General features: G+C 41.4%; 1 protein-coding gene across 1 annotated transcript; it reads left to right on the forward strand.

Annotated features, from left to right (window-relative positions):
- Positions 1-1,930: 1,930 nt before the first annotated feature.
- On the forward strand, positions 1,931-23,586 carry LOC139408678 (2-oxoadipate dehydrogenase complex component E1-like). Its single transcript, XM_071152869.1, has 18 exons — positions 1,931-3,017; positions 5,028-5,180; positions 13,886-14,097; positions 14,544-14,738; positions 15,047-15,316; positions 15,616-15,787; positions 15,905-16,103; positions 16,393-16,552; positions 16,798-16,950; positions 18,850-18,934; positions 19,235-19,374; positions 19,617-19,767; positions 20,145-20,251; positions 20,504-20,668; positions 20,975-21,057; positions 21,299-21,465; positions 21,930-22,015; positions 22,807-23,586. The coding sequence occupies exons 1-18, from the start codon at positions 2,840-2,842 to the stop codon at positions 23,074-23,076; spliced, it is 2,946 nt and encodes a 981-aa protein (XP_071008970.1). The 5' UTR covers positions 1,931-2,839; the 3' UTR covers positions 23,077-23,586.
- Positions 23,587-27,648: the final 4,062 nt, after the last annotated feature.

Here is a 27,648-nt window from a genome sequence, read left to right on the forward strand (position 1 = left end):
TTTAAAGCTGAATGAACTGTTTCGCTGCCAGACAAGGCTCCGCTGATAGCCAGGTGTAGCAGTGGCAAGATGTTGGGACTGCTGTTGGGACAGCTTTAAGTAGGCCGTAACAGCTTGTGGGCACCGTTTGTCACAGTTATAGTGCAATTCATGTATTGTTTAGTGTTGCGTTGTGGCTTTGCTGGCATGCATCCCACTTTTTTATTTCCCCCCCACCACCAAGATTTACATGCTAAAATTTCCACTGGTCATATCTATACAATAAACCCCTTTCCATAACCTTAGCAAGCCAAGTAATAAGGGATATCATAGTAACTTGTAATGAAGTTAGAAGCTAAATTTGGGTTTCCTCAAAATAATAATTATTGCAAGCTATGACATGGTGTAATAAAATAATTTGAATATGTGCCAAGAGAAAAGATTATTCGCCCTTATTAAACTCACCAGATCATTTTCCATCAATGGATGTCAATTTAACTATGATTAAGCAATAAGGCACAATATACCACGGAAAAAGGCTGTTCTTAAGCTCGACGCAACGTGGAGTGCCTGGATACAGCCGTTAGTCACGGTATGTTGGCCATATACCACAAACCCCCTGGGTGCCTTATTGCTATTATAAACAGGTTACCAATGTAATTAGAACAGCAAAAAGTCATGTTTTGTCATACCTGTAGTATATAAGGTTTGATTTACCACGGATTTCAACCAATCAGCATTCAGGGCTCGAACCAGGTTTGATTGTAAATAAATCCCCTGTGCGCATATTCATAACTATAGATACATCTGACAGGAGAGTTTGAGTGATGGATCTCGAAATCTCTGAGCAAGAAACACTTGGATGAACATAAAAAAACGTATATTTTCTGGCAATTGTGCTGTTATTATGTGCCAGATGTTAAGACTACAAACCGTTATAAATGGCCCGTTTGCGAGATTGATTTATCATTTCAATAAGCATAGGCTACAAACTCAAATCTGGGTTTATGATTCAAATAAAATTTTGGCATAGCATGCTTATATAAAGACAGGTAGCCTATAGCCCTGAATAGGCTTTCATCTCATTTCAGATAGTCTACAGTAGCCTAGAAAATATGTCGGCAAGATGTAAACTGAACGATTTAGCAGCTTGCTTAGTTCAAATTAACAGACTAATTTAAGAAGTGCTTCTGTTTCCCAATAGCCTGCTGGAATAGGCTACTGAGGATGGGGTTATAATTTCAATCACTGAATTAAATAATAATATATATATATATATATACAGTGGCGTAAAGTATTTAAGTAAAAATACTTCAAAGTACTACTTAAGTAGTTTTTTTGGGTATCTGTACCTTACTTTACTATTTATTTTTTCGACAACCTTTACTACATTCCTATAGAAAATAATGCACTTTTTACTCCATACATTTTCCCTGGCACCCAAAAGTACTTAAGTTAGTTAAGTATATTTAAAACCAAATACATTTACTTAAGTAATATTTTACTGGGTGACTTTCACTTTTAATTTAAACATTTTCTATTAAGGTGTCTTTACTTTTACTTAAGTATGACAATTGGGTACGCTCTAGTGCGCACATAGTTGTTTTCCATTGTTTGTTTTTTTGATGTGCACCAGTTCCTGTGTATTAATATGTTTTATGAAAAAAGTTTGGAAATAGGCGTCTCCTTAATGTCAATCTAAATAACCTTCCTACAACTGGTAAAAAGTTATATTTTTCTTCTCACTCCTCAACATCTTTCCTCACTGGCTGACAGTTAGCAGCAGGTCACAGTGAAATATATATATTTTAATATAAATGCCATGGCGAACGCAGTGCAAATTAGAAATAGCCTAAAAACCCGCAACCAATGCATTTTTTTTCTCGAGGCAAGCAGAAGTAGCCGAAGTCTACGCCCTTTCTTCGGTGATTGGTCAACAGTAGGGATTCTTAAATAACGTATTTGTTGTCATTAAACGAGAGGACTCGTTTTCATGCAAATTTTTTTATTGAGAAAGCTACTGCACCAAACATCTTAGATTTAAAATTGCGTCACTAATATCTCCTCCGCAAAAACGTTACAAATCATTGACCGATTTCTGAGTTATCTTAGTTTAGCTTGTCAAATTGCCGCTTTTTTTTTCGTTTTTCAAGCGAAGGTCTTTTAAGTGAGTATGCAACACTCGTTTGGGTAGCAACCCCAGTCAAAGTCGACGGTGAATGTCGTGTTCATGCTAGTTGAAAATGGCAGAGTTCACAAGTTCCGAATAGCACGTGAATGTTGCATAAATGGCAGAAAACAAGTGTCAAGCACGTGGAGTAGCCTAATGAATTTAGGATGTAAGTGTTTTCACGTGTAAAAGTGTTTGCTTTTTAAAATTATTATAAAAACGCATATAGCCTTTCGATTTACCTGCCTTCCCAATGAAAACTACTTTGAAACATTGTAACATAATATATTATAGCTTATAGAAAATACATGCTTTGGGTTTCTGAAAGATTCATCACACTGTTTTGTTGACAAATGCTCGATTTGAGCCCGGTGACGTGCCCATTGAAATGTCCGACTTGCTAACTGGTAACGCGGGACTATTCTTGAAAATGAGTTCTCTCATCAATTATTCCATGCTTATTTCTAGAAAATATTAACTTATTTTAGAATATTTGTCTGTCTTTGACCATTCTACGCTTTGGCCAAATCACAGAACATATTGTATCGTCTTCGGCGAAGTACTCCGACGGCTCAACCAATCAGCTTGCAGTGGGGTGTCACCTCCCATCTTTGTCAAACAGTATGGCTGACGTTCTGTAGTGTGTGTAAGCTTCTAACTCGTGTTGACCTATTTTATTCATTTTAAATCATGTCAGTGCTATTATTCTTGAAAAACTTGCACTGCGTTAACAAAGTTCCTCTGAGTGTCACGCGCCCGGTCGTCGGTTGTCTATATCACACCGAAAAAGGAGTCTACGGTTACCGACCCAAAAAAATCGAGGGGGACCCGAAGTTGCAGAGCGACCATATCGCTACACTCAATCAAGGTCAGTTAGAGCTCTGTTCAAATACTCAGACTAACCGTACTATTTGTGACGTGAATTGAGTATATCGCATGCTAATTGGTCATAGTATGGTATAGTTAGTATGCCAAAAGTTCCCTGATATCGTACTAAATTCACCAAAATACGAAGTATTCATGCAGTGGACTGATGTAAAACTATATCTTGGCAACAAAATTACATACAACTATTGAAATATCCAAGTGTTACATGTTATTTTACTACACTGATTCTACAATTGACTGTCAATTTGTCATAAATCTCTTTATTAGGAACATTTTTCATACACAAATCAATTTATGAAGAAAAAGACCCCTTTGTAAAAATGTTTATCTGATTTGGGAAAACTATTTAGAATCCTTAAAACGTTTACAAAGCAAAATGTCAAACATTTATTCGCTACATGTCTGTATTGTCTGTATCTTATTTCTTTGTAATTCCTCTGGATGTCATGTTTTTTTGTGTTTTGCATGTTATTGTTTAATAAAAAATACATGCACTGGATGCTGTTTCCATGCATTTAGGACCCATAACAGGCTGACTTCGCGACGTGAGCATTGCAAAATAAATTTAGAAATTATTGCACCCACACTGCTCATGTGCCAACGAGAGTCTGCGTTGCCAAGGTCTAAAATACCGCTGCAAGTCCTGCCTCTCCCATCTCCTCATTGGTTTATAGAAGCATATACCCACGTGCTATCTCCTCATTGGTTATACCCACGTGGGTGACTGAAAGACGAACTAGGTCAGTGGCGATAATGCACCTAATTTATGAAAGTTGCCAATCGAAATATTAAGTCAAGAGAAGAAAAGGCCTAGAAGGAGGAGAGATGACTAGAAACAATTCGATTGACTGTGTGTGTGGGTTGATTGTCGGAGTAGAGGACCGTGTGCATTTCAGGTAAAATAACAACTTAATGTTTATATCCCAGGACAAATTAGCTAGCAAGTGAAAGCTAGCTAGCTAAATTGCCATAAATGTTGAATGCTTTTCGACCTGTCCCCAAATTAATGTAATTGGTTCAGAGTTTTTTTATATTTGAACCTGCGTGTCGTGATCGCATTTGGTGTATGGGGACAAAATACATTCATGCACGATGGCGCATGCGCGCAGCTGGTTTGGGTTCCGTATAATTTGTTCTTCGGAAAATGGGCGTGGCTTCATAGCTTTTCACATTGGAAGAAAATTTCGGCCGAAGTTCGACGAGCGAATACAAATTAATTAGTTTTACTAATTATGACATTCTCTCATTTGTTTCTGGAAGTAGCTAGCAAAACATTAGCGAGTTAGTTTGGGTGCTTGACTGCCGTTGAATGCTCGGATCAACTCTACTCACGCTCTGAATTTACGAGCAGACAATCTGACCATGCTCTGGATATGCGAACGCCCAGAGCGCACTCTGGCACTCCAGATTGAATTGATGAACACACACGAAATCGTACAATTTTTACCTAGTCATTTGTTATGCAATCAAGTTAGCAACAACAACTTCCAGTAGACAGGCGAAGCTCTAGTACGCTCAACTGAAACAGTACTGTTTGTTTACAGTATACTAAAATGAAAAAACAGTATATTAGTATGGGTATTCGAACACAGCTCATGTTTTGTAGATAATGAACATTAAACTCAAATCATTGTCTTTTTCAATGGGAAAACAACTAAGCATCCTTTGCACAAAGTGAATTCTACATTTATAACTGATCCAATTCACCTGTTGTAATTGCAGAAGAGATTAAGTGTTGAGTTGTTCTTATATTCCTTATTGTCACTGCATATCATACACTTACTTCTTGCTTTAATTTGCATTTAACTGTAGACTAACATTTGTCATAGCCTAGAGGTATATCCTCCTACCCCATGTCTTTTTTAATGTTATTTTTTTTAATCTTTATTGACTTTTTCCACACATTTTACAATAATAATAGATAAATTAATTTAAATACATCAGTTTTCACATCAATTTGACATTTAAAAAGGCTGTTCAGTTTACACAGATCATGGTCTCATGCGCCTGGTGGAGGCATACCGAGCACATGGACACAAGGCTGCTAAAATTAACCCTCTACTGCCAGAGGACCCTGTGGAGGACACTGTGCCAGAGATCAACATGTTGACTGGGGCTGTACAAGGACCCCTCAACACATCTGGTAGGCTATGCGGTCTATTGGGAGATTCATATGAGGATGGTATTACTCTCAATAATGTTCTTTAGAACGTGTTCCAAAAATGTTGCATATAACAAATTTGTCAATGAAGAAGCGCACAGCTGAACAATTAAAAAAAAAAAAAACATTTTTACAGGGAGCGCGGAACCTCCTGTGCACAATCATTTTTTTAATGGGCATAATACTAAAGACACGTTACGTTAGTTGGCAAAGTTAATGGTGAGAAAATTACAGACAATAGCTTATGGTTGTGAGTGTGATTAAATAAAAGTGGGGCATTCTACCAGAGAATTTTAGGACTTGGACACTCGTTGTCCTAGCGTTTCTATCCTAATTTGATTTTGGTGCACATTACCATCTCTGGTAAACGAACACTATATCAAATCTTCCTCTGATCAAAATCACAAGAGCACCAGGAACACAATGAATGGTCAATTTGTTCGATAAATTCCTTCTTTATATCCCAAATAGTCCGTTTAGTAGGTGTCATTGAGTTCAGTAATCCACCCGTTCAGAATGCAGACATAGGAGTTCCAAAAGTTACCAGTAAATTTTGTCCAAACAAATCAAACAATGTTTCTAATTCATTATTTGGTACTCTAATATCTAAATAAACGATAATATTTCATACAGAGTGAACTATTTTCAATAGGAAAGGAAAAGAACGCAGCGCACTCCCTCGGTCACGTGCGCAATGAGACTAGCTTTGCCAAAGCGCTCCCTGAGGACAAACAACTATTCCTCGTTGGTTTTTCTAAAAACAAGCCTGAAATCATGTATAAAGACTGACATCTAGTGGAAGCCATAGGAATTACAATTTGGGAGGCGGAAGTCTTTGTTTTCAATAGCTTAACCTTTGAATTGGCTGGCAGGTCAACAGAAAAAAAGTGTCCTCGGGTTTTCGCCTGCCAAATCAGTTCTGTTATACTCAGACATAAATGTAACAGTTTTAGAAACTTTAGTGTTTTCTATCCAATACTACCATACATATGCATATCCTAGCTTCTGGGCCTGAGTAGCGGGTAGTTTACTTTGGGAACCTCAGTCATTCAAACCTCCGAAAACTGCACCCTATCCCTAACTTCCGAAAACTGCACCCTATCCCTAACAAGTTTTAAGGTAATGATGGACTGTCGTTTCTCTTTGCTTATTTGAGCTGTTCTTGCCATAATATGTACTTGGTCTTTTACCAAATAGGGCTATCTTATGTATACTACCTGTACTGTACTGATTGGCTCAAACGCATTAAGAAGGAAAGAAATTCCACAAATTAACTTTTAAGGCAGACCTGTTCCAGGTGACTACCTCATGAAGCTGGTTGAGAGAATGCCAAGAGCGTAAAATATAATATATATTTTGATTTCTTTAACATTTAAAAAGTTTGGTTACTTCATGATTCCATATCAGTTATTTCATAATTTTGATGTCTTCATAATTTTTTTACAATGTAAATAGTAAAAATAAAGAGAAACCCTTGAATGAGTAGGTGTCCAAACTTTTGACTGGTACTGTACATCTAGCTGGGTAAGGTTAAGGGGGTAGGTGTTTGTCTCTTTGGTAACAACAGCTGGAGTGCATTCTCTGTTAGACTACTTTATGATAAGCTGTGGACTATACTGAACAGAAATTTGAACGCAACATGTCAAGTGTTGGTCCCAAATTTTCCATTCGCACAAAAAGCTTAGTTAACACAATTGCATTTTATCGATGGCAATTTGAATGCACAGAGATACTGTGACGAGATCCTCATGTTTCAGCATGAGAATGCACAGCCCCATGTCGTAAGGATGTGTACACAATTCCTGGAAGCTGAAAATGTCCCATTTCTGCATACTCACCAGGTATGTCAGCCATTGAGCATGTTTGGGATGCTCTGGATCGACGGGTACGACAGCGTGTTCCAATATCCAGCAACTTTGCACGGACATTGAAGAGGAGTGGGACAGTATTTCACAGGCCACAATCAACAGCCTGATCAACTCTATGCAAGGGAAATGTGTTGTGCTGCATGGGGCAAATGGCGGTCACACCAGATACTGACTAGTTTTCTGATCCACGCCCCTACTTTTTTTTGAAGATATCTTTGACCAACAGATGCATATCTGTATTCCCAGTCATGTGAAATCCATAGATTAGGGCCTAATTAATTAATTTAAATTGACTGAATTCCTTATATGAACTGTAACTCAGTAAAATCTTTGAAATTGTTGCACGTTGCATTTTTATATTTTTGTTCAGTTTAGTTTATCTATATTTTTCATAGCTGTATATTTACCACCACAAACCGATGCTGGCACTGAGACCACACTCAACGATCCTTGCAAGGGAATGCACATCCGGACGCGGCCGGTGATTTTAATGCAGGGAAACTGAAATCCATCTTACCTCATTTTTACCACCATGTCACCTGTGCAACTAGAGGTGACAACTTTAGATCACCTTTACTCCACACACAGAGACACATACAAAGCTCTCACTTGCCCTCCATTTGGCAAATCTGATCATAACCCTATCCTCCTGATTCCTGCTTACAAGCAAAAACTCAAACACAAAGTACCTGTGGAAGTGGTCCGGTGAAGCGGATGCTAAGGTACAGGACTGTTTTGCTAGCACAGACTGGAATATGTTCTGGGATTAATCCGATTGAGGAGTTTACCACATCAATCACCGGCTTCATTAATACAGTAAGTGCATTGACTATGTCATCTCCACGGTGACCTGTACTGTACATATCCAAACCAGATGCCATGGATTACAGGCAACATCCGCACTGACCTAAAGGCTAGAGCTGCCAGTTTGAAGGAGCAGGACACTAACCCGGACGCTTATAAGAAACCCTGCTACGACCTCAGACGAGCCATCAAACAGTAAAGACGTCAATACTGGACTAGGATCGATGTGTACTCACATCCTATCATTGTAGTACATTATGCCTTGAATCTATTCTATTGCGCCCAGAAACCTGCTCCTTATAGCCTTTAGCCCCACCCTTATCCTACTCCTCCTTTGTTCAGAAACCTTCTATTGCGCCCAGAAACATGCTCCTTCTTATAGCCTTTAGCCATACCCTTATCCTACTCCTCATTTGTTTCTCTGGTGATGTAGAGATTAATCCAGGCCCTGCAGTGCCAAGCTCCACTCCTATTCCCCATGCTTTCATTGTTCCCCAGGTGCTTTTATTGTTGACCTCTGTGGTTTCATGCATGTTAATGTTAGAAGCCTCCTCCCTAAGTTTGTTTTATTCACTGCATTAGCACACTCCGCCAATCCGGATGTCCTAGCCGTGTCTGAATCCTGGTTTAGGAAGGCCACCAAAAATCTTGACATTTCCATCCCTAACATAAAAATGTTCTGACAAGATAGAACGGACAAAGGGGGCGGTGTTGCAATCTACTGCAGAGAGAGCCTGCAGAGTTCTCTTACTATCCAGGTCTGTACCCAAACAATCCGAGCTTCTACTTTTAAAAATCCACCTTTCCAGAAACAAGTCTCTCACTGTTGCTACTTGCTATAGACCACCCTCTGCCCCCAGCTGTGCCCTGGACACCATATGTGAATTGATTGCCCATCTATCTTCAGAGCTCGTGCTGCTAGGTGACTTAAACTGGGACATGCAAACTTCTTGACGCTACCCATCCCTTCTTGACGCTACCCATCCCTTAAGCGGGATAATTGTCATCATCAACCGCTGAATAGCATAGCGCCACAGTCAAATAATATTACAAAAAAATATTCATATTCATGAAATCACAAGTGCAATATTGCAAAACACAGTTTAGCCTTTTGTTAATCCACCTGTCGTCTCAGATTTTGAAATTATGCTTTACAGCAAAAGCAATCCAAGCGTTTAAGTTAATGATAGCATAACAAAACATTATGTACACTAAGCATTAAGTAGCTAGGTCACGAAAATCAGAAAAGCAATCAAATTCATCGTTTACCTTTGATCTTTGGATGTTTTCACTCACGAGACTCCCAGTTACACAACAAATGTTCCTTTTGTTCCATAAAGATTATTTTTATGTCCAAATACCTCCGTTTGTTTGTCGCGTTATGTTCAGAAATCCACAGGAAAGAGCGGTCACAACAACACAGACGGAAATTCCAAATAATATCCATAATGTCCACAGAAACATGTCAAAACATTTTATAATCAATCCTCTGGTTGTTTTTAAAATATATAATCGATAATTTATCAACCGCAAATGTCTTTCACAGTAGGAGAGGGAAAAAAATTAGCCTTCCAAATTCTGTTGCGCAAGCAAAACTCATGTGACCACTTGACGCGATGTTATCGTTCTGGCTCATTTTTCAAAATAAAAGCCTGAAACTATGTCCGAAGACTTGTTGACACCTTGGGGAAGCAATAGGAAAAGGAATCTGGTTGATATCCCTTTAAATGGAGCAATGGGAGGCTATGGAACATGGAGTTTTCAAAATAGAAGCCTGGTTTGGTTTTTCTCAGGGTTTCACCTGCAATATCAGTTCTGTTATACTCAAATACAATATTTTGACAGTTTTGGAAACTTTAGAGTGTTTTCTATCCTAATCTGTATGCATATTCTAGCATCTGGTCCTGAGAAATAGGCCGTTTACTTTGGGAATGTTATTTTTCCAAACATAAAAATAGTGCCCCCTAGCTTCAAGAGGTTAACACCCCGGCCATCCTACAATCTAAGCTTGATGCCCTCAATCTCACACAAATTATCAATGAACCCACCAGGTACAACCCCAAATCTGTAAACACGGGCACCCTCATAGATATCATCTTAACCAATTTGCCCACCAAATACACCTCTGCTGTTTTCAACCAAGATCTTAGCAATCACTGCCTCTTTGCCTGCATCCGTAATGGGTCTGCGGTCAAACGACCACACCTCATCACTGTCAAACTCTTCCTAAAACACTTCAGCCATCAGGCCTTTCTAATCGACCTGGCTTGGGTATCCTGGAAAGATATTGACCTCATCCTGTCAGTAAAAAATGCCTGGTTATTCTTTAAAAGTGCTTTCCTCACTATCTTAAATAAGCATGCCCCATTCAAAAAATGTAGAACCAGGAACACAAGTATCTTTTGGTTCTCTCCAGACCTGACTGCCCTTGACAAGCACAAAAACATCCTGTGGCGTTCTGCATTGAATAGTCCCCGTGATATACAACTTTTCAGGGAAGTTAGGAACAAATATACACAGGCAGTTTTAAAAAGCTAGCCTTAGCTTTCCTAACAGAAATTAGCATCCTGTAGCGTAGTCAAAGTTCTGGGACACTAAAGTCCATGGAGAATAAGAGCACCTCCTCCCAGCTGCCCACTGCACTGAGGCTAGGAAACACCGATAAATCCTCTATAATTGAGAATTCCAATAAGCATTTTTCTACGGCTGGCCATGCTTTCCACCTGGCTACCCCTACCCCGGTCAACAGCCCTTCACCCCCCACAGCAACTTGCCTAAGCCTCCCCATTACTCCTTCACCCAAATCCAGACAGCTGACGTTCTGAAAGAGCTGCAAAATCTGTACCCCTACAAATCAGCTGGGCAAGACAATCTGGACCCTCTCTTTCTAAAATGATCTGCCCGAAATTGTTGCAACCCCTATTACTAGACTGTTCAACCTCTCTTTCATATCGTCTGAGATTCCCAAAGATTGGAAAGCTGCCATGGTCATCCCCCTCTTCAAAGAGGGAGAAACTCTAGACCCAAACTGCTAGAGGCCTATATCTATCCTACTGTGCCTTTCTAAGGTCTTCGAAAGCCAAGTTAACAGATTACCGACCATTTCGAATACCACCGTATCTTCTCCGCTATGCAATCTGGTCTCAGAGCTGGTCATGGGTGCACCTCATCCACGCTCAAGGTCCTAAACGGTATCATAACCGCCATCGATAACAGACATTACTGTGCAGCCGTCTTCATCGACCTGGCCAAGGGTTGCGACTCAACAGCCTTGGTTTCTCAAATGACTGCCGTGCCTGGTTCACCAACTACTTCTCTGATAGAGTTCAGTGTGTCAAATCGTAGGGCGTGTTGTCCGGACCTCTTGCAGTCTCTATGGGGGTGACACAGAGTTCAATTCTCGGGCCGACTCTTTTCTCTGTATACATCAATGATGTTGCTCTTGCTGCTGGTGATTCTCTGGTCCACCTCTATGCAGATGACATCATTCTGTATACCTCTGGCCCTTCTTTTGACACTGTGTTAACAAACCTCCAGACTAGCTTCAATGCCATGCAACTCTTCTTCCATGGCCTCCAACTGCTCTTAAACGCTAGTAAAACTAAATGCATGCTCTTCAACCAATCGCTGCTCGCACCTGCTCGCCCGTCCAGCATCACTACTCTGGACGGTTCTGACTTAGAATATGGGACAACTACAAATACCTTGGTGTCTGGTTAGACTGTAAACTCTCCTTCCAGACTCACATTAAGCATCTCCAATCCAAAGTTAAATCTAGAATTGGCTTCCTATTTCGCAACAAAGCATCCTTCACTCATGCTGCCAACATACCCTCGTAAAACTGACCATACTACCGATCCTAAACTTTGGCGATGTCATTTACAAAATAGCCTCCAACACTCTACTCAATTGAATGCAGTCTATCACGGTGCCACCCGTTTTGTCACCAAAGCCCCATATACTACCCACCACTGTGACCTGTATGCTCTCTTTGGCTGGCCCTCGCTTAATATTCGGTGGGTGACCACTGGCTCCAGGTCATCTACAAGTCTCTGCTAGGTAAAGCTCTGCCTCATCTCAGCTCACTGGTCACCATAGCAGCACGCTCTCCAGCAGGTATATCTCACTGGTCACCCCCAAACCTAATTCTTCCTTTGGCCGCCTTTCCTTCCAGTTCTCTGCTGCCAATGACGGGAACAAACTGCAAAAATCACTGAAGCTGGAAACACTTATCTTCCTCACTAGCTTTAAGCACCAGCTGTCAGAGCATCTCACAGATCACTGCACCTGTACATAGCCCATCTGTAAATAGCCCATCCAACTACCTCATCCCCATACTGTATTTATTTATCTTGCTCCTTTGCACTCCAGTATCTCTACTTGCACATTCATCTTCTGCACATCTACCATTCCAGTGTTTAATTGCTATATTGTAATTACTTTGCCACCATGGCCTATTTATTGTCTTACCTCCCTTATCCTACCTAATTTGCACACACTGTATATAGACTTTTTCTACTGTATTATTGACTTTACAGTGCCTTGCAGTGCCACGCCCAATTTTTCAGTTTTTGATTTGTTAAAAAAGTTTGAAATATCCAATAAATGTTGTTCCACTTCATGATTGTGTCCCACTTGTTGTTGATTCTTCACAAAAAAATACAGTTTTATATCTTTATGTTTGAAGCCTGAAATGTGGCAAAAGGTCGCAAAGTTCAAGGGGGCCGAATACTTTCGCAAGGCACTGTATGTTTGTTTATTCCATGTGTAACTCTGTTGTTGTATGTGTCAAACTCTTTAATTTATCTTGGCCAGGTCGCAGTTGTAAATTAGAACTTATTCTCAACTAGCCTATCTGGTTAAATAAAGGTGAAATAAGTTATTTCTGTTTCATTTTCAATAATTTAGCAAAAATATCTTAAGTTTTCACTTTGTCATTATGGGGTGTTGTGTTTAGATGGGTGAGGAAAATAATGAGTTCAGGCTGTAACACAACAAAATTAGCAATAAGTCAAAGGGTATGAATACTTTCTGAAGGCCCTGTATATGCATGCAATGCCCAGATGCATTTAGTGCTCAATACTCAATAGACAACTGAACCGTGTGGTGGACAATTGTTTTAGCTCACCACTGCCAGCACTCTGTTTGCATGGCTAGTGGCTAACGTTAGCCAGCTCAAGATAGCTAACGCAGAGTAGATTCTCCATATGACGTTAAGAAATAGTGCATTATGGGTAGAAGATATCCATAAATAAGTTAATAAATATGTATAAACCCCAAAACATAACTATTTTTTTTTAGTTATAGGTAACCAGAATGTGACTACAAATTACTAAGTCTTTGACCACTGTGTTGTTACTTTGGTGAGTAAAAACTCATGTTTCCTACCCTTTTAAGTCAATGTAAAACCCATCACCCAACATTTGAATTGCTAAACCACCCATTGCAATGGTATGGCACCAATAACAATTTGAACTAAATCATTGCCTTTAAATGCCCCAAACTGCTAATTTGTGTGGTGACTCACTCACAGCACATGTGTTTAACACAGGCACTCGGTTTGAGTGGATGGTGTCTCCAGGGATGAGGCATTTTCAATGACCGTAATGACTGCGGTATGAGATACTGTCATCACTCACAAATTAGTAGATCAATCAAATGAAAGTGCATGTGACTTGGTGGATATGATTTAGATGGTAAAATCGCTTTGTGACTGCTGATGTGAAAAATACACTTGATTGATTGAGGGTTCCTATGATACCCATTCATGGAGATAAGGAATTATGTCCCACACACACACGCCTCATCCTGTCAGACTATCAGAGCTCTTGGTCTTTAGTCTGTGTTCATGGAGATAAAGAATTATGCACACATGTTTCTTTGTCAAGCAGGCAGACTAGCATGTCCCATACTGCAACGCATTTGCAACCAACCAGGTCCTCCTAAAAAAAAACGTGCTATTTTCCAACTGACCTGAAATTCACTGTCTCCTACATAAATTCCTTTCTTCTCCAGGACTGCGTCACTTTGGTAAGGCTGAGGCCTCAGTGGAGGAGGTGCTTGCCTACCTGGAGGAGGCCTACTGTGGCCGCATTTCCATAGAGACCAGTCAGTTGACCAGTCTGGAGGAAAGGGAGTGGCTCGCCGACCGCTTCGAGGAGTTGAAGAAGGAGACATTTACGGCGGAGGAAAGGAAAAAGTTGGCCAAACTCATGCTGGAGTCGCAGGTAGATGGGTGGATGGATGGGGATGAAGAGAGCGAGGGGGGAAGTAAAAGTGGGTAGAGAAAGAGACCTCCACAGAGGAGAGGAGACCGTTGGCTAAGCTCCTGCTGAAGTCACAGGTAGATGGGTCAAAGGTCGACGTCGGCACACAATATTACAGCCGAATTACCTTTTCATAGCCTAATTAATGAAAATGTGTATCTTATCTAACTGACTAATTGGCATCTTGTTTAACATTTTTCGGTGGGAATAAAGTCATGATCTTATCAGCGGGAATGTGATGGTACTGGTTTTATCAATGTTAATTTAAAAAAAAATCCTATTTCCAAGAACGACTGATCTTGTTGACTTATTTATGTATTTTGCTTTTATTTAACCAGATAAGTCATTGAGAACACATTCTCTTTTTACAATAACCTGAAATTACCTGCTTCATCTTGTTACCTCAGGAGTTTGATAATTTCCTGGCAAACAAGTTTTCCACGGTGAAGCGTTACGGTGGTGAGGGAGCAGAGAGCATGATGGGGGTGTTCTATGAGATGTTCCGCCTGTTGTCCCACAGTGGGGTGACGGACATCGTCATGGGGATGCCTCATCGCGGGCGACTCAACCTCCTCACGGGGCTGCTGCAGTTCCCACCAGAGGTTAGGGTTCAGACACTATTGATCACTTTCAGGTCAAATTCATGGCTGTAATGTTTACCTGAATTAACCACACTTACTGGGGATTACCAATAAACTCCATGTAATTGTCAGCTGAAATGCCGTATGCAGTGTGAAGATGAGAGAATACAGTGTTACCTTATCAGAAAGTGACCGTAAAAAGTTTCTGTGGATGATGACCTTGAATTTTGTTGTTTTTCTTACAGAGGTGAACAGGTTGAGAGAGGTTAAATATGGAACTCCAGTATAACATTTATTTATTTCATGAGCCTCTCTCCCTCCACCCCCAGCTGATGTTCCGTAAGATGTGTGGCCTCAGTGAGTTCCCAGCGGACTCTCCCTCCATCGGTGACGTCCTCTCCCACCTTACCTCCTCTGTAGAGCTGGATTTCGGTGCTGCCCACCTCCTCAAAGTGACCATGCTGCCCAACCCCTCCCACCTGGAGGCCATCAACCCAGTCACCCAGGGGAAGACCAGGGCCCGGCAGCAGCTCAAAAAGGAGGGAGACTACTCACCAGACGAGAACGCACAGCCTGGGAATAAAGTCGTATGTCTCCAGGTATTGTGTGTGTGTGTGTGTGTGTATATATATATATATTTTATATAATATTTTATATGCCAATTTGTTTGACACCCCTGAACTAGAAACGCATTCACTGAGTAACACTGCTATAGAATAGTATACTTAATTGCCTTCTCGTGAATTTCTCTTGCACGTGTAGTACAATATGTAAAAGAGAGGAATAGTAGGAAGGGATTATTACGCTGAAGTACAGTTTATAGGGACATATCCATTGTTAAGATATTTTCAGAATTTCAAGCCTGGTGATCATTGTGGAAACTGCTTACTTTTCTCAGGTCCATGGGGATGCCTCATTCTCGGGTCAAGGGATTGTTCCAGAGACATTCACCATTTCACTACTCCCCCACTTCAGAGTCGGTGGGAGCATCCACCTCATTGTAAACAACCAAGTGGGTTATACAACTCCATCTGCGAGAGGGAGATCGTCTTTATACTGCAGTGATGTTGGTATGTGAAATCTATCGCTTTATCTATAATAGATCTTTATGGGAATTATAATCACAAATCCATTTTTTTAATGGGAATGTCAATACTATATCTCACTGTGTGTGTTCTCCCCTCCAGGTAAGATGGTGGGCTGTGCTGTGGTCCATGTGAATGGTGATGATACGGAGGAGGTGGTGCGTGCCACACGTTTGGCGGTAGAGTATCAGAGACGCTTCAGGAAGGATGTCATCCTGGACCTGCTCTGCTACAGGCGGTGGGGACACAACGAGCTAGACGAACCTGGTTTCACTAACCCTGCCATGTACAAGATTATCCGGTGAGTTCAGTTTATTTGCTATACTTTTCCCTCTCTGGCTGATCTTGAGCCAAAAGGGGTCTACTAAATGGACAGAAATATTGTCCAGAAACTACCTCATTGTATTGAACGGGGACCACCCCACAACCATAAACAAAAGCATATATTGTTTACCTACAATTGCATATTTGCTTTACATTATTTGCCGTTGATATTCCCTTCATTACAGAACAATGCCGAAATAACAACAAATAACTAAACATGACATCCTACCCTCTTCTCACCCCCCCCCCCCCCCCCCCCCCCCCAGCTCCAGGAAGAGCATCCCAGATTCCTACGCTGACCAGCTGATCTCAGAGGGCCTGATGACAGAGGAGGAGTGTGGTGCCATCAGGACAGCCCACTACGGCATGCTGAACGACAAGCTGGCCAACATGACCTTATACAGCCCACCACCCACCAACCTGCAGGTCTGTGATGTGCACTCATTTCACATACTTTAGCTGTATAAGCTGTATATTGATTGAGTTTACCTGGCACAATGGAATCATTGTGTTGCAAAAGTGCAAACCCCACCCATCTGGCACTACAAGCGAACGCTCAAAATGTTTGTTCCCAGGTCTGGTGAGGAGTGCTTTTTGGAGTGTTGAGAAACGAACAGGAGACCAAATTCCATTCTTTGCTGTAACTTATAAAGTTTTTGTTGTTGTTACAGGGTCGCTGGGGAGGTCTGGAGGAGCCCCAGGCCAGAGTCACCCACTGGGACACGGGGGTGCCTGTCCCCCTGCTACAGTATGTAGGGGCTAAGTCTGTGGAGATACCCGAAGAGGTCCAGCTACACAGCCACCTTGGGAAGATGCATGTGGCGGTAATAACAATTACAGGATATATACAGTGCCTTGCGAAAGTATTCGGCCCCCTTGAACTTTGCGACCTTTTGCCACATTTCAGGCTTCAAACATAAAGATATAAAACTGTATTTTTTTGTGAAGAATCAACAACAAGTGGGACACAATCATGAAGTGGAACGACATTTATTGGATATTTCAAACTTTTTAACAAATCAAAAACTGAAAAATTGGGGGTGCAAAATTATTCAGCCCCCTTAAGTTAATACTTTGTAGCGCCACCTTTTGCTGCGATTACAGCTGTAAGTCGCTTGGGGTATGTCTCTATCAGTTTTGCACATTGAGAGACTGACATTTTTTCCCATTCCTCCTTGCAAAACAGCACGAGCTCAGTGAGGTTGGATGGAGAGCATTTGTGAACAGCAGTTTTCAGTTCTTTCCACAGATTCTCGATTGGATTCAGGTCTGGACTTTGACTTGGCCATTCTAACACCTGGATATGTTTATTTTTGAACCATTCCATTGTAGATTTTGCTTTATGTTTTGGATCATTGTCTTGTTGGAAGACAAATCTCCATCCCAGTCTCAGGTCTTTTGCAGACTCCATCAGGTTTTCTTCCAGAATGGTCCTGTATTTGGCTCCATCCATCTTTCCATCAATTTTAACCATCTTCCCTGTCCCTGCTGAAGAAAAGCAGGCACAAACCATGATGCTGCCACCACCATGTTTGACAGTGGGGATGGTGTGTTCAGCTGTGTTGCTTTTACGCCAAACATAACGTTTTGCATTGTTGCCAAAAAGTTCAATTTTGGTTTCATCTGACCAGAGCACCTTCTTCCACATGTTTGGTGTGTCTCCCAGGTGGCTTGTGGCAAACTTTAAACGACACTTTTTATGGATATCTTTAAGAAATGGCTTTCTTCTTGCCACTCTTCCATAAAGGCCAGATTTGTGCAATATACGACTGATTGTTGTCCTATGGACAGAGTCTCCCACCTCAGCTGTAGATCTCTGCAGTTCATCCAGAGTGATCATGGGCCTCTTGGCTGCATCTCTGATCAGTCTTCTCCTTGTATGAGCTGAAAGTTTAGAGGGATGGCCAGGTCTTGGTAGATTTGCAGTGGTCTGATACTCCTTCCATTTCAACATTATCGCTTGCACAGTGCTCCTTGGGATGTTTAAAGCTTGGGAAATCTTTTTGTATCCAAATCCGGCTTTAAACTTCTTCACAACAGTATCTCGGACCTGCCTGGTGTGTTCCTTGTTCTTCATGATGCTCTCTGCGCTTTTAACAGACCTCTGAGACTATCACAGTGCAGGTGCATTTATACGGAGACTTGATTACACACAGGTGGATTGTATTTATCCTCATTAGTCATTTAGGTCAACATTGGATCATTCAGAGATCCTCACTGAAAGTAAAGGGGCTGAATAATTTTGCACGCCCAATTTTTCAGTTTTTGATTTGTTAAAAAAGTTTGAAATATCCAATAAATGTCGTTCCACTTCATGATTGTGTCCCACTTGTTGTTGATTCTTCACAAAAAAATACAGTTTTATATCTTTATGTTTGAAGCCTGAAATGTAGCAAAAGGTCGCAAAGTTCAAGGGGGCCGAATACTTTCGCAAGGCACTGTATATTGTAGCTAATTCGGGTTGGGGGGTCCTGCCCGGGACTCGAACCCAGGTCCACCGACTGTCAACCCAACACCTTAGCCATTAAGCCAACAGATCTCAACCTCTTTACAAGTTTGCTAGGTGTTGAGTTAAAGGGATAGTTTGGGATTTCAGAGACAATGGTATCCACAAGTTCATCTGACTCTGGGGGGGGGGAAAGGGATAAAGGGCTCCGTTGTTTTCCCCCTTGTTTTAAAGACTCTCTGAAGCTCAAATAAACAGATCTGTTGTGTTCTCTCAGGGTCGCCGCGCGAAGGTGGAGAATGGAACTAATCTGGATTGGTCCACTGCTGAGGCCATGGCGTTTGGCTCTCTGCTCTGCCAAGGTCAGTCAACGGCTTTTTACACTACTGAGCCAAACCAAGCTGTACTGAGCTGGCCTGGTTCCGCATCCACTTTAGTTTGGTAAGGGTTTGGTAAGGGTTTGCATGGTAATGTGTAAAAGGATTGATCTTCATAGATAACCATTTTTACAGAAATTGCTTGTTAGATAGATTTGTGTTTTCCAGGCCTGTTATTACCATACTATGTCAATACTTATAAATGACAAATGACTATACATTTGTATATGTAATTCTCATGTCTCTGGCTGTAAGAATGTGTTTTGTTTTCCATTTGTTTTGCAGGGTTCAACATTCGTATCAGTGGACAGGATGTTGGTAGGGGCACCTTCAGTCAGAGACATGCCATGATAGTTTGTCAAGACACAGATGACATGTACATCCCCCTCAATCACATAGACCCTGAACAGAAAGGATTCATGGAGGTAAATAATGAGTTATTGCAACGAGAGACAAAAAACAATGAGACTTGATACAAAATAACTTGGGACTCAACTTGCACTTACAATGCACGACTTGGGACTTGAGATTCTACCCTTTTTACTCACTTGAGACTTGGACCTCATGACTTGTTTACTTGCTTTACTTCTAAGTTGTATAAGAGTGTCATGGACACCCACCTGTAATACGGCGTGCACTCTTCTGCGTGTGTGTGTGTGTGTTCTAGGTGTGCAACAGTGCCCTGTCTGAGGAGGCCGTGCTGGGCTTTGAGTATGGCATGGCCATCGCTCAGCCTAAACTACTGCCTATCTGGGAGGCTCAGTTTGGAGACTTCTTCAACGGAGCTCAAATCATATTCGACACCTTTCTCTCTGGAGGTAATGAATGCTGATACTTTGGTCAATAACTTTCTGAAGTCAGCCAAAGGCTATTTTTAGGTCACCTCCTTTGAGGTTGCAGATAATTGAATATCATAAACCAGTTTCCTTCTAGCCCCTGGCGAACACCTATCAAGTCCTTTCAGTTCTGTGAACACAGATTAACAAGGGCTAGGGGAAAGGGGCTACATGGAATGGAGCCAACACTTTGTTTAGTATACATTTAAGATTAAACTGGGTATTTGGTCAACATGATCAGTAAATCATGTTCTACACTTCAATATAAAAGCTTTATAGAGCATTCATAAAGCCTTCATAAACGTTAGACTCTACATTCTGGCTCCACTCGGTGTTGATTTGAAATGTCTCTCTTCCAGGCGAGGCGAAGTGGCTGCTGCAGTGTGGGATGGTGATCCTGCTTCCCCATGGTTACGACGGAGCAGGACCTGAACACTCCTCCTGCCGCATGGAGAGGTTCCTACAGGTGAAGAGGGGAACACAAATCGCATGGAAACAATTTTAAGGGAGCGGGGGAACCTCTGATCTTCTTCTGCATTTTGTGGCAATGGGAAATGAGGAGAACCGACTTAAGAGCCCAGGGCTACTCTTTGGAAACAAATACCAGATACAATTACCTCTGTTATAGCTACTGTATACCGCTGTCTACTCTCTTGCTGTCTCTTGTAAAATGTATTGTATCTGTGTCTAAATCTCCTCGTCTTTCTTTTTCTCCCAGCTGTGTGACAGTAAGGAGGAGGGGGTGGATGGTGACAATGTCAACATGGGCGTGGTCAACCCTACGACTCCAGCACAGTACTTCCACCTGCTGAGACGACAGATGATACGCAACTTCCGCAAGCCGCTCATCGTTGCTGGGCCCAAGACTCTGCTCCGATTCTCTGTAAGCTACTCAATAACACATCTAATACAAGCCATTAGAGTTAAATGGGCCTGTTTTGAATACCTTTAAAATGCATCCTTCCTCTCCCCCTTCGGGTAATCACTGATCGGTAGGTGAGTGAGTGGTTAGGTGAAGGCATGGTTTCCACTGTATTGCTGCCCCCAATCTTACCATGTCATAGCAATGATTTCCTCAAGGAAAGAAAAAAGGAAGGGTTCATTTGAAGGTATTCAAACAGGGCTACTGTGAACATGTTTATGGTGATATTTGGTGACTGAGTTGATGAGTTCCTGTCTCTACCTGTAGGGAGCAACATCCAGTCTGGCTGACATGGCTCCTGGAACCTCTTTCAAACCTGTGATTGGTGACACCTCAGTCACACCAGCCAGGTAAAGAAGTATCCACGACATTACACCCTCTCTTCTGCTTCCTGTTAAGTGTATCTCCATTTAAAAATGTTGTCATTTGTGTTATGGTGTCACTTTATTTACGAGATCAAATAGTAAAGTGTAGCTACATCTGTACATACTGCACCTTCCAGGGTTGGCTGAACTCAAAAGCAATCGACCCAACCCATTACAGTATGTACCCAACTGCTTTAAAAACTGTCCTTTCCTGCTATACCTGTAGTGTCCAGCGGGTGGTGCTGTGTTCAGGGAAGCACTACTATGCCCTTTTGAAGCAGAGGGAGGCATCCGCAGCCACTCAGACCACAGCACTGATCAGACTGGAGGAGCTGTGTCCCTTCCCTCTGGAAGCCCTGCAGCAGGAGCTCACCAAGTACACCAATGCCAAAGGTAGGCTATACCTGACCTGGTCACTATTTTCCTCAAACATCTAATATCTAAAATGCCACTTTGCAGTCGCTTTTATCCAAGTATACCAACAACAAATGTATTTAAGTGACCCCTGGCCTGCACTGGTCTTCACTTCTTACCACAGACACTATAAGCCTGTTTCCCAGACACACATTAACCCTGGTTTAAAAATGGAGATTCTCCATTTAGCATGCTTTTTTATTCCAGGATTAGGCTTTTACTGTTCAACACTGCTTACCAGAGATTGTGCAGCAGCATCGGATCAATTCATAATTTTGTGAACTGTATTTGGTAGGGGTGGGCATTTGAAATGATTTTACAATTTGAAAAATGTAATGATATTATTTAAGATATTTGATTTAACTGTCCCCATCCATAGTATTTTGCCATCTTCAAGATAATTTTTTAATGTAATCTTCTTCATGTGTTTGTGTCCCATACAGAGTTCGTCTGGAGCCAGGAGGAGCCCCAGAACATGGGCCCCTGGTCCTTCGTGGCCCCTAGGTTTGAGAAGCAGCTGGCCTGCAAGGTGAGTCCTGCCCCTGACTGAATGATCAGAGAAAAACTGTTTGTGTTTGAGGGGATCAGTTTGAGCAAGGAAGGGGAGGCTCAGAATTGTTCAATTTGATCAGATAATGAGTTGTTATTTGGGATGCAAGATGATTTGTAGATCAGTGATTCTGTAAATTCCGACTGCAATGTAGTGGATATCAAACATGCACAATAAACTAAGTGTGCAAAACATGCTCTTTCCATGACAGACTGACTAGGTGAATCCAGGTGAAAGCTATGAGTGCTTATTGATGTCAACTTAAATCCACTTCAATCCGTGTAGATGAAGGGGAAGAGACCGGTTAAAGAAGGATTTTTAACAATTGACACATGATTTGTGTATGTGTGCCATTGAGGGTGAATGGGCAAGTGCCTTTGAATGGGGTATAGTAGTAGGTGCCAGGCGCACCTGTTTGAGTGTGTTAACAACTGCAACGCAGCTGGGTTTTCCACGCTCAACAGTTTTCCGTCTGTATCAAGAATGATCCACCACCCAAAGGACATCCAGCCAACTTGACCCAACTGTGGGAAGCATGGGAGTCAAAATGGGCCAGCATCCCTGTGGATAGCTTTCGACACCATGTAGAGTCCATTCTCTGACGAATTGAGGCTGTTCTGAGGCCAAAGGGGGTGCAACTCAATATTTGGAAGGTGTTCCCAATGTTTTGTAAACTGTGTATATTTGACTGGGTTTGATTTAAAAAAAATTAAATATTAACCGACCATTTTCATTTGCCCACCTTCTTTCTCCCTCTACTCTTCCTCCAGCTCCGGTCGGTGAGTCGGCCTACTCTGCCCGCCCCGGCTGTGGGCATCGGAACGCTCCACCACCAGCAGAACGAGGCCATCCTCACTGCCACCTTCTCCTCTTTAGCCACCGGGCCCCAAGATGGCTGCTCCCGTGGGCCCCAGAATGGATGCACCCTCCCTCTTCCAGTAAAACCACATTTACATCTCTTCTCTAGCCTGGACCTCCAGGCTGAATTTATCTCTGTTTCACATTTGTTTCACTCAACATTCTATGAATTGGTGAGATGAAACAATAGTGAGTCCAGGATCTCTTTTCTTCCTGTATGTTTAAATGTTCTCAAAAAAGTGCTAAAGGTTGCTTCTTCAATGTGGAGGGGGCTTCAGGTACTGAGTGGAACAAGACTGTTTGATGGTTTGGAAGGGCTGTTTTATCGCGCATTATGAAATGGAGCTGTAGCTGTCTAAAAACAATGTGATGTAAATGGTCTGAGATTGCATCGTAAAGCAACTCAATATTGCCCTGAGTGTTAATTTTTATTGTAAAATTTAATTTTTAATTCTTAATGTTTTTAACTTTATGCAAGAGTTAGTTTCACATGCAATATGATTGCATTCAATTTACTATACTGAAACAAAAATAGAAACGCAACATACAAGAATTTCAAAGATTTTACAGAGTTACAGTTCATATAAGGAAATCAGTCAATTGAAATAAATTCATTAGGCCCTAATCTATGGATCTCACATGACTGGGAATATGATATACAGCCGTTGCTCACAAATACCTTAAAAATAAAATGTAGGGGCATGGAACAACCAGTCATTCATTATCTGTTGTCACCTCCATGTGCCTCATGCAGCGTGACATCTCCTTCACATAGAGTTAATCAGGCTGTTGATTGTGGCCTGTTGAATGTTGTCCCACTCATCTTCAATGGCTGTGCGAAGTTGCTAGATATTGGCGGGAACTGGAACACACCGGTGTACACGTCCATCTAGAGCATCCCAAACATGCTCAATGGCTGACATGCCTGGTGAGTATGCAGGTCATAGAAGAACTGGGACATTTTCAGGAATTCCAGGAATTGACGCAAGCACGGATCTGTACACATGAGGCTGTGCATTATCATGCTGAAACATGAGGTGATGGCGGCAGATGAATGGCACAACAATGGGCCTCAGGAACTCTTCACCATATCTGCATTCGAACTGCCATCGATAAAATGCAATTGTGTTTGTCCGTAGCTTATGCCTGCCCATACCAAAACACCACAGCCACCATGGGGCACTTTGTTCACATCAGCAAACCGCTCTCCCACACGACACCATACAAGTGGCTGTGAGGCAGGTTGGATGTAATGCCAAATTCTCCAAAACGACGTAGGGTTATGGTAGAGAAATTAACACTCAATTCTGGCAACAGCGCTGATGGACATTCCTGCAGATTGCATACCAATTGCACGCTCCCTCAACTTGATACGTCTGTGGCCTTGTGTGACAAAACTGCACATTTGTGGCCTTTTTATTGTCCCCAGGTGCATCTGTGCATCTGTGTAAGGTGCATCTGTGTAATAAACATGCTGTTTAATCAGCATCTTGCTAATCCAGCCCTCTGACAGGTGTGGAATATCTTGTCAAAGGAGAAACACTCACTACAGGGATGTAAACATATTTGTGCACAAAATTTGAGAGAAATACGTTTTTTGTGCGTATGGAAAATTTCGGGGGTCTTTTATTTCAGCTCATGAAAAATGGGACCAATACTTTACATGTTGCGTTTCTATTTTTGTTCAGTGTAGATATGGGGCCGTACTGAGAGAGAGCGCAACCAAAATATGGTTCTAAGTTTAAATCAAGGCCAGGGGTGTCAAACATACAGCCCGCGGGGTGGTTTGAGTTAAACAATTACTAAATCATATAACATTTTTTTTGGGGGGAGGGGACGAAGACAAACTCAATATTCTTTCAAATGACTAAAACCAAATCAAAACTGTAGAAATGATTATCGGCATACCCACCTTTTTGAGGAAAAATGCATTGAAAGTGTTGGGAGCCTTACTTTCTTCACCTTGACTGGCGAACAGAGTTTACCCACCAACTTTTTTTGTTGTTACCACTACATCGCTGAATGTAATACATTTTCAGCGCGGCACTCAAGACCTCGTTGAGGACCAAATTTTGGACCATGGCACAAAATGAGTTTGACACCCCTGCCTTAGACACTTGAGTTTACAACATTTATCATATTATGAAGGCACTTTTAGTTGCTCATATGTAGCCATACAGTATTATGATTTAATTTCTGTGACCTATCATCTAGTTTATCTTCAAAGTAGAAGATTGGCTCAGGTTAGGGGCTGAGGAATTCTTTAGTGTTCTCTTCATGAGGTGTTATTAGTTTTTACTGTTAAAATCAACATCAGTCCAAATATTGTTGGAAATATTATTTTGGTTATTTTTGTTTGTGTAGAAATTCAAAGCTTCTAATTTTGTTTTAGATTTTGAAAGAAAAACAACACTAATATTTCTGAACAACAACTGCACAAATTAGCACCATAACTAGTTCATATTTCTGCAGAAAAGTAAGGGTTATCATTTCTCTACAAGGTAACTTGGTAGTTATATTGGTTCGGTCTTAACATTTCTGTTTTCATTTCAAAAGGTTGCGTTTGTTGTGAATTCTGTCTTTACTGCTGCAGGTACGATTTCAAAAAAATGCAAAAGTTGACTACCACTGGATTTGAGTTCTAACTTACTATTTAAAGTGGTAAGAAACCAATGCCATTGCTCTGTATGCTCATATTGTGGTTCAAGAAAAGGGCTACCTTTCGGAAAATATTTAGACCCCTTTGACATTTTCCACATTTTGTTAAGTTACAGCCTTATTCTATTTTTTTTTTTTTTTAATGCCTCATTAATCTGCATAAGTATTTACATAAGTATTCAGACCCTTTGCTATGAGACTTGAAATTGAGCTCAGGTGCATCCTGTTTCCATGATCATCCTTGACATGTTTCTACAACTTGATTGGAGTCCACCTGTGGTAAATTCAATTGATTGGACATGATTTGGAAAGGCACACAGCTGTCTATATAAGGTCCCACAGTTGATCGTGCATGTCAGAGCAAAAACCAAGCCATGAGGTCGAAGGAATTGTACCAAAAAATATCTGCAGTATTGAAGGTCCCAAGAGCACAGTGGCCTCCATCATTCTTAAGTGGAAGTTTGGAATCACCAAGACTCTTCCTAGAGCTGTCTGCCTGGCCAAACTGGGCATTCAGGGGGGAGGGAGGTAACAAAGAACCCGATGGTCAGAAGAAGTCAGAAGGACAACCATCTCTGCAGCACTCCACCAATCAGGCCTTTATGGTAGCGTGGCCATACGGAAGCCACTGATCAGTAAAAGGCACATGACAGCCCACTTGGAGTTTGCCAAAAGGCACCGAAAGGACACTCAGACCATAGGAAACAAGATTATCTGGTCTAATGAAACCAAGATTGAAATCTTTGGCCTGAATGCCAAGTGTCACTTCTGGAGGAAACCTGGCACTATCCCTACGGTGAAGAGTAGTGGTGGCAGCATCATGCTGCAGGGATATTTTTCAGCAGCAGGGAGCAAAGTACAGAGATCCTTGATAAGAACCTGCTCCAGAGCACTCAGGACGAAGGTTCACCATATCTTGCATTACTCATCTCATATGTATATTCTGTATTTTATACCATCTATTGCATCTTGCCTATGCCACTCTGTCATTGCTCATCCATATATTTATGTATATATTCTTATCCCATTACTTTACTTAGATTTGTATGTATTAGGTAGTTTTTTGGAATTGTTTCGATTACATGTTAGATATTCCTGCACCGTCGGAACTAGAAGCACAAGCATTTTGCTACACTCGCAATAACATCTGCTAACCATGTCTATGTGACCAAACACAGCCAAGACAATGCAGGAGTGGCTTCGTGAAAAGACTCTGAATGTCCTTGAGTGGCCCAGCCAGAGCCCGGACTTAAACCTGATCGAACATCTCTGGAGAGACCTGAAAATAGTTCCCATCCAACCTGACAAAGCTTGAGAGGATCCGCATAGAAGAATGGGAGAATCTCCCCAAATTCAGGTTTGCTATGCTTGTAGCGTCATACCCAAGAAGGCTCGAGGCTGTAATCGCTGCCAAAGTACTGAGTAAAGGGTATGAATACTTATGTCATCAGTTGTTTTTTTGTTTTTTTATACATTTGCAAAAATGTCAACTTGTTTTTGTTTTGTCATTATGGCATTGTGTCTAGATTGATGAGGGTAATATTTTTTCATCCATCATTAGAATTAGGCTATAACGTAGCAAAATGTGGGAAGTCAAGGGGTTTGAATACTTTCTGAATGCACTGTACAACAGTATAATGAAATGGCAACACTCAATCTTCTCAAATAAATAAGCCATTCACACCTGCATAGCGCCTCTCCTTTTCATATAAACTGAACAAAAATATAAACGCAACAATTTCAAAGATTTTACTGAGTTACAGTTCTTATAAGGAAATCAGTCAATTTAAATAAATTAATTGGGCCCAAAGCTATGGATTTCACATGACTGGGTCACAGGTAACTGTAAAAAGAAAAAAATAGTAGGGTGTGGATCAGAAAACCAGTCAGTATTTGGTGTGACCAATATTTGCCTCATGCAGTATTTGCCTCATGCATCTCCTTTGCATAAAGTTGATCAGGCTGTTGATTGTGACCTGTGGAATGTTGTCCCACTCCTCTTCAATGGCTTTTGGAAGTTTCTGGATATTGGCGGGAACTGGAACATGATGTCAACCCAGAGCATCCCGAACATGCTCAATTGATGACATGTCTGG

The sequence above is a fragment of the Oncorhynchus clarkii genome, chromosome 1 (genome assembly GCF_045791955.1).
Source record: "Oncorhynchus clarkii lewisi isolate Uvic-CL-2024 chromosome 1, UVic_Ocla_1.0, whole genome shotgun sequence".
NCBI lineage: Eukaryota > Metazoa > Chordata > Actinopteri > Salmoniformes > Salmonidae > Oncorhynchus > Oncorhynchus clarkii.